The sequence below is a fragment of the Populus euphratica genome, unplaced genomic scaffold, assembly GCF_000495115.2.
Source record: "Populus euphratica unplaced genomic scaffold, PopEup_1.0 scaffold141.1, whole genome shotgun sequence".
NCBI lineage: Eukaryota > Viridiplantae > Streptophyta > Magnoliopsida > Malpighiales > Salicaceae > Populus > Populus euphratica.
The window spans coordinates 188,914-197,030 of NW_011499971.1; the positions used below are offsets into that span (position 1 = coordinate 188,914).

Below are 8,117 nucleotides of genomic sequence, written 5' to 3' on the forward strand. Positions count from 1 at the left end.
ACAAGGGTTCATTGAGTATCAATTTTGTAGGACCGGACAAGAATTGTTAAATAGAAAGCAAAGATACCAGATAAAACAGAGACATAATCAAATAAAAGAAAGATTCAAGGACGTGAAAGCTGAAAAAAACAGTTTTGGGGTGATTCACTGTTTATCATATAAATGGTATTTCCACACTAACAAGATCATAAAGCGACACAAGACAAAGTGGCCCACATCAGTGTAACTCTTTTAATGCTTTTTCATAATAATAAAACTAAAAAGATCAATCTCCAAATGATGCAATTCATAGTCAAGAACTGTAACAAAAGCACATCTTATATATTTAATGAGCTCATCCAATACCATTTCAAGCCTTTCTACGTTAAGAGTCCAAAGATAAATTTCAGATAATTATCAGTCGGGTGGGGAAAAATATCCTGAAGCTGACAACACAGCCACCTCTATAACTGACAGAAGGCTCATGCTCCAGATCTCAGAATTTCAGACAGCCTGAGTAGCTGCGGTGACAAAAAACAAGTATTAAATGGCAAATGATAAGCACCAAGTAAAACTGAGTTGGTGAAACATGCATCTCTAGTCTACAAGTGGATTGAACTATGCATCTTTTTGTGTAGCCTCTATCCCTGTAGGTGCTTAGGGTAATTACAAAAAATAAGAATGCAGTCGCATCTAGCTAAATACAGCCAAAATATCCTATGATGGTGAGAAGAAAGGGGAGGTGGCAATGCAAGAGGAATTAAAGAAAGCATTAGTAGGATTCAGGAGTCAGGATGAGAGGTACCTTTAGCAGAAGGTTCATCCTGAGGCTTCATGGCAGGGAAGAGAAGCACCTCCTGCCCCCAAAAAGCAAGCAGAAACATGAGTGATAGATGAAAATTAAATCCACGTGCTGACATGGTAGCAAGTGTGGCAGCATTGGCATGCAAACATGTGGACACGCAAATAAAATAAAATATGAAGAGGTGATTTGGCACAAACCTTTATGTTCTGTGAATCAGTTAACAACATAGCTAACCGATCTATACCCATTCCCCATCCACCAGTAGGAGGCAATCCATATTCAAGTGCCGTACAGAATGTTTCGTCAAAAGCCATTGCTTCATCATCACCTGATTGTCGATCCTGAAATTTGGAAACGATTTGCCTTTAGGTGTAATTTCCAGTCATTAGACTGTCATTGCAAACTGCAAAATGATGTGTGTTACCTTGAGCTGTGATTCAAATCGTTCACGTTGTACAACAGGGTCATTCAATTCAGTGTATGCATTGCAAAGCTGAGCAGTCACACAACATCAAACAATATAAGAGGTGCAAATCAAAGTATAAGTAGCAGATGAATTGAAGAGGAACGAAAAGTATGAATGATGCAATTGAGAAAAATACCTCATGCTTGTTGACAAACAATTCAAAGCGTTCAGTCAAGCCTGGTTTTGATCTATGCCACTTTGCCAAAGGACTCATAATCTCAGGATGGTTAATGATGAAGGCAGGGTTTACACAAGTCTCTTCCAGAAAATGTCCCACCAGCTGCAGACAGAAAAATTACAATAACATGAACCTTGAACAGTTGCTTGGTCCTTTTTTATTGCTTAAAACAACTCAGCTTTTGACCTAAAAATTAACTCAAAATCAGTACAGCACGCTCCATGATCAGTAATTACTTCATCTCAATACATAAAAAGGATGCATCAAAGTGTAATTTTGTTTCAAACAATGAATTATGTGTAAATGGGTATCGAAGGCTTCTGTTAGATTTTGGTGTTCAAAACCCCAAACCATAGAAATTCCCACCATTCATCCCCAACGAATGCAGAACACATGAAAAAACAAATGAGAAAACAAATTGAATGAAACACTTTCTAATGTTTCCTTTCATGATTAAAGATTTTCTCAGCAGACCATAGACCTTGTTTCATGCACTAGGCTGACTCATCAACATAATTGTGAAAAGGTCTCTCTATGGTGCAGGATACAAGGAGAGATCCTTTCTCTCATTCAACGCCATACAATTTTAAAACAGTCAACTAAACAAAGAGATGGGGAAGAAGAATTACTTTATCCAGCAAACGAGTTGCCGTTTGAGGAGGGGGGCACTTGACCTCAAACCTCTCACATGCAGCTACAAGATATTTGGTAGCTTCATCACTTGAAAGGTCCTTTGGTATATTGAGGTTGGCCATCTTCTCCAACCCCTCAATCATGTCGATTCGCCTGCAACAGTTAAAAAACTGTTACTTCAATCATCCGCAAATAAAGTCAAAAGTTAAAACTATCCTACAGATGAAAAGCAACAATATCTAACAGACCTAAAAGGAGGTGTAAAGTCAATCTCAATTGGATCCTTGTCAAGCCCGTTGGCATGATATTTAATTTTGTAGCCACCTGTAAGTTCCTTGACCATGCCTATTTTAAAAATACAAGTATTTCAGTAAAATTTAAAAAATAAAAACAATGTAAAAACAAATTTTGCAGCTCCCAAATATTCACTCTTACCACTCAACATTTTCTCAGTGAGTTCCATCAAGTCATTGTAATCAGCATAAGCCATATAGAACTCACAAGTTGTGAACTCTGGATTATGTGTCAAATCAATACCCTCATTCCTAAATTGTTTTCCGATTTCATAAACACGGTCGAGTCCACCAACAACTAACTCTTTAAGAAAGAGTTCGGGTGCAATGCGCATGTACAGTTTCATGTTCAGGTCATTATGATGGGTTACAAATGGGCGGGCAGCAGCGCCGCCAGCAATCATATTCATCATTGGTGTTTCAACCTGAGCACAAAAGTTGAAAAAATCAGCAAGAAATAAATAGTTACATATGAGGAAAGCATTACAGGTAGAGGCTTGCAGAACAGCAAAATAGATGACTAACCTCCAAGAAATCAAGATTGTCAAGAAAGCTCTTTACATATTTAATGATTTTAGATCTGGTCTTGAATATTTGTCGAACCTCCAAATTCAACATTAGATCTAGATATCGTTGGCGATAACGTGTTTCCTAAAACAGAACAATAAAACAAATAAATGACGGCTCCAAAGGGACAATGGAAATTTTCAGAGATCCATCATGGAGGCTATTCTTGTGCTAGAAAAAATGGAAAGCATGATCTTATCAGTTTCCCCAAGTATCATTCTAAGTCAACAGAGAATAAAATCAAGACACACAAAATTTACAAGTTCAACAGTCACGCAGCTCAAAGATAATATAATGGTTTTATTGCATTATTCACAAAAGAAAACACTATCATAGTTTCAATTGCATGTCTATTTTGAGATGGTATTCCGCTATTCAAGCATTACAAGACAGCAAGTCATGCAACTTAGCTAACATCATTACTAGTAAGGCTAATTCAACTATATCTAGCTAAAAATCTTAGCCAGAAGGTCAGCTTCATCCATTATCCTTTCTAGGCAAATTCATCTAGTCTGACAGTAACATAGACAACAAAACTAATTCAACCACTCAAATAGTAAATGTAATTGACAAGCACGGCAAACTGGTCTTGTTTAGAAAGTTGTGCATCCAAAAAAAGAGTTCACAAAGAATTGAGAAGAAAAGAGACCTGATCCTTCAAACAGACTTGATTTCTTTTGGCTAAATACCTGATCTTTTAAAATATATGCCTCAGGGTTCCTGACTGTTCCCGGGGCCCAAACCTCAGATTTCTGTAGAACAAGGACACAATTCCATCATAATATAATTTCAGCCTGAAGCAACAGAGTAACAATAAAAGTTTCTAACCTTCACACAAGCATCCGAGCCAGGGCCAGCTTTCTGCCTCGGCATCATGTGCAGACAATGAGATAAAACCGTAAAAGATGTTGGAAAGATGCTCAACTCTCCCCTCTTGGTTTTTCCTGAGTTAGAAAAAAGAAATAAGTAACAAATAAAAAAAGGCAAAACTAACATAATTAAAAGGATGAATTCCTAGCAGAATCTATATTTAAGATTGAAAAAAAATGACAAGATTACAGTATAGCATAGCATCCATAGCAAGATGCCTCCAGAAAACATTACTCATTCAATCTGATTTTCAATAAAACAGAAGGGAGCAATATTTTTGCAAATGCCTGAACATGATAATCAAAATAGTCCAACCAGGAAAAAATAAAAAAGATGCTTTCCTCTCAAGTCTTGTTTGGTTGGATCATGTCTTTAATTATTCTGCTGACACATTGATAGAAACATACAAATGAATGCCCATGTGCAAGCATGCAGACAACAAAGGTATACTTGCCACATACAGAGAGAACATTTTATTACACTTCTATAAAACAGAGATTTGATCAGTTCAATTGTTATAAAATTCAACTAGAATTCTTTAACATCAATATCTCAAATGTTTCAAAAATATGTCCTGGAGAATACAAGTGTAGCTCTCCATTGTCACCTCACTATACACAAGTTGCACTTTTTAGCCAGCACAGAATGTAGAGATATGCTCCGAGCAGCAGTCCAGTCTTGTGAACATGACCATCATGGAAGTTGAGGAGTAATTTCTCCAAACTAGGTCTTACATACTTTTCTCAACTAATTCTGTGCTTTCTACAAGTATGCATATTCATGGATACACGAGCACATGCATGCACAGAATTGGAGGGAGAGGGCTTAAACATTATACACAACAAATGAGGTCCAGTTCAACACAAGTTGAACTCATGATTACTCAATCTCAGAGAAAATCAACCATCCCAAGTTTTCAATACAATATCTGTTGCTAGGGAGATTTGCATCTCCTATGAACACATCAATACAAAGTTCAATAGTTATTGATGGCCTTCAGTTGCAATTAGGTCAGGGCAGAGAAAAGAACCGGGAATGAAATATTTTGTTTCATAGTACAAATATTGAAGCTGAACTAAGACTCTTGTTTAGTTATTTCTTTGTTGAACATGTTATTAGTTTAAAATATAAGATAAATTCAAAAGTTAAGCATATTAACCAGCACTTGTACCACACCAAACCTGGAAATCCGGTGACACCAACAATATCACCACGCTTCGCACTTGAATGGAGCTTAGAAAACTCCACTTCATCAAGGCCTGACTTGCTGAAATTACAGAAATGAAAAATTATCCATTTGAATGATAAAAGAAGCAAAGAAAGGAGTGAAAAGGAAGAGTGGGGTTGGGAGACACAACAGCATGCAACAAATCAATCCAATATATCTGGAAGGAGAGGGAGAGACATTACATAATTTAATCAATCTATCAATTGATATGAGCATGCATATAAACTACTGGAATATAAATATAATCATAAAGCATAAGGAAGATCACAATGATCCATCTAAGTAAACGAGATCATATTGTTAACTTCTAACCTAGCACTATCCACACAAAGCAGCTAAAATTAACATAGAGAATGCGAGTTTCAAAAGGTGAAGATGCTCTTAAAGATGAAAACAGTCGCTGTTACATGATAAGTTATTGGGTTGAACAACAAAAAATGGAATATATTTTATCGCTTTCAACAGAGGAATCCAAAATGAAGGATTTGTTGCCCATGACCAGGATGAAATGCAACAAACTAAGCATAAACGAGTTTTGAAGTGATGAACATATGGAAAAAATCTAATATACCTTGCATCAGCCATCACTTGGACCTTAGTACCAAGACCATGCAGATCATAAAAGAACAGCTTTGAAGAGGAAGATCGTTTGCTCATTATTCGACCTAGTAGAAAACAAGAATAAAGTTCAACAAAATGGAACATGACAGAGCCAATTACATAAAACAAAAGAATAAAAGTGCCAATGTTCAAAGTTACCAGCCAAAGACACAGAAACATCCTCAAGATGCTCTCCATTGCTTAACCCCCCATACTTGTCAATATATTCAGGGATGGTCAGTGAAACAAAAAACTTATGAGGGTACATATTTTTCCCTTCTGCCTTCTGAGCATCGAGATATTTCAACCTATTCTCATAGTATTGCTGTTAACATAAATCAAAACAAAAAAGCAAACTCAAAAAGCAAACCTTAACAAAACTTCTGTTTTTTGTACTCATCAAGTGCAGACAAGATAAAACAAGAAAAAAAAAGTTTATACCGTGGGGTCCATGTCTTCATCATCAGCTGCCGCTGCGGATTTCTGAACCTGGGTGCTGGCCTTGGCAGCAGCCTTCAAAATGGAGCAACATTTTTAAAAGACACAACAAAACAGAAATGCACTTAACATAAATAATCATAAATGTTCAAATTAAAACAAAAGGGAAGATAATTTTTTTGCTTTATATGATTGTAAAGGAAAATTCCTTAGGCAATAAGAGGAGCATATTAGATGAAGAACAGCTGTGAAGGCTGAAGAGCACAAAATTTCTGATCAGTGTGCAGGAACCCAGGAGAGAGAGAACAAAAAAGGAAAACTTAAGAGGAGAGTAGAAAATCTCAGAGAAAGAAAAGGGGTGCTTTGGCATAAAAATTTATGAGGTTCAATTATCAAGCAAATCGCACTCTTTTGGATGTGATTTGCGATGGCATGGAGAACATGAGAACAACACACCCAATCCACAATCAATTGGTCTACAATTGTTCTCTTGCCATTCATTTACTATTCCTAGTAAATATAGGAAAGCCAATTTCATCTAGATATGAGCAGGCAATAATAAAAAAAGATTTGGTGAATAAAAATATAAGTCATCTCCATTGACAAATACACACACAAAAAAAAAAACCCGCATGCATTGAAAGCAAAACTTTTTCATCAAGATTTTGTCACTGTTGCAAGTCTACTCTGAAGCATCTTAGAAGGAAAGAGATCTTGAAGACTGCAAAATGCCTTTCCCTTATAACTAGTCTAGAATTCATCCCTTGTCATTGATGGTTTCCAAACATGAGAATTGAGTAAGTAGCTTAGAATTGAAATCAACGCTCCGCAATTCCGTGGTTTCCAAACAGGGTGTGATTTAGTTATAATCTAAAACCTAAAAAGAAAAGGAATAAAGATAGCATTAAAAAAAATGAAAAAAAAAGGAAAGAGACCTGTCTAGCTTTCTCTTCCTCTTTAAGGCGTCTCTCTTCCTCTTTCTTCTTATTCTTCAATTCCTTCTTCAGCGCACTACAACAATGTTAACATATACAAACCACAATCAAATCCACTTAACAAATTAATTTTAAGCAATAACAAATTAATGAGACATATAGCGAGAGACTTACTTCTTGCTTGTGGTTTTCTCAGCGGGAGCAGAAGCGTCGGTCTCCTCCATTGTTGAATCAGTAACGCACGCAGTTCAGGTGTCTGAGAGAGGGGAGAGCGAAATGCAGGGGAGGTGTTTGGAAGGCGACTACTGGCTGTTGCTGGTGCGTAATTGTTATTATGGTAGTACAAATAACGCTAGCTAGGGCTTTTAAAAGGCCGTGAGTGGGTTCAGCACAATCAGCACAACGCGAGACAAGACAAGGACCTTTTCAAAACACTGTTTTAAAAATTTTGATTTTTTTATATATTTTAAATTTTTTTATATAATTTTAAATTATTTTAATATATTAATATTAAAAATATTTTTTAAAAAAATATATTATTTAAAAAACAATCATATCTATTCCCAAACTAAAGCTTCTCTTAAAGCCCATCTAATTGCAAAAGCGGTATAATATTAATTTTAAAAAATATGATTATAATTATTTTAAAAAAAAAATTACACTTAAAAATATATTAAAATAATTTTTTTTAATTTTAAAAAAATATTTTTAATAACAATACATTAAAATGATTTAAAAATACTAAAAATATATTAATTTAAAACAAGAAAAAAATTAAAACATAAATATAAACATTTTTAAAAATAAACATACCAATACTAAAATTTTATTCTTCAAAGGAGAAAGAAAATGTGGCCAAAACATGGTTACTTTCCCATCACAAATATGCAACCATGACAAGGGTTAAATGTATAAAAAAATAAATAAATAATATTTAAAATTTGAGGGAACTAAAGTATTTAGGGGTGAGTAAAAAAATTGAAAAACGGATTAAACTGAGAAAACTGGAAAAAAAATAACCGAAAAAACCGAACCGAAAAAAAAATCGATTAAACCGATTAAAATTTTGAAAAAACCAGTCGGTTCGGTTCGGTTTCGGTTTTATAACCAAAAAACCGAACCGAA

The 8,117-nt window shown here is 35.1% G+C and overlaps 1 protein-coding gene across 1 annotated transcript; it reads right to left on the reverse strand.

Annotated features, from left to right (window-relative positions):
- Positions 1–217: 217 nt before the first annotated feature.
- On the reverse strand, positions 218–7,344 carry LOC105139264 (lysine--tRNA ligase-like). The gene is made up of 17 exons (XM_011045639.1): positions 7,167–7,344; positions 6,993–7,068; positions 6,061–6,132; positions 5,779–5,944; positions 5,591–5,684; positions 4,973–5,058; positions 3,750–3,865; positions 3,611–3,673; positions 2,880–3,005; positions 2,497–2,779; positions 2,310–2,406; positions 2,058–2,214; positions 1,387–1,530; positions 1,209–1,277; positions 982–1,125; positions 785–836; positions 218–500 (listed from the first exon to the last, which is right to left on the reverse strand). Exons 1-17 carry the CDS (start codon positions 7,214–7,216, stop codon positions 484–486), a joined length of 1,812 nt encoding a protein of 603 aa, XP_011043941.1. The 5' UTR covers positions 7,217–7,344; the 3' UTR covers positions 218–483.
- Positions 7,345–8,117: the final 773 nt, after the last annotated feature.

Excerpts from the sequence above, each read along its gene's own strand:
- LOC105139264 (XM_011045639.1), bottom strand. The coding sequence starts at position 7,216 with ATGGAGGAGACCGACGCTTCTGCTCCCGCTGAGAAAACCACAAGCAAG. Across the intron at positions 1,126-1,208 it reads GATTTGAATCACAGCTCAAG|GATCGACAATCAGGTGATGA; the intron begins GTAACACACATC and ends TCCAAATTTCAG. Across the intron at positions 837-981 it reads CTGATTCACAGAACATAAAG|GAGGTGCTTCTCTTCCCTGC; the intron begins GTTTGTGCCAAA and ends TTTTGGGGGCAG.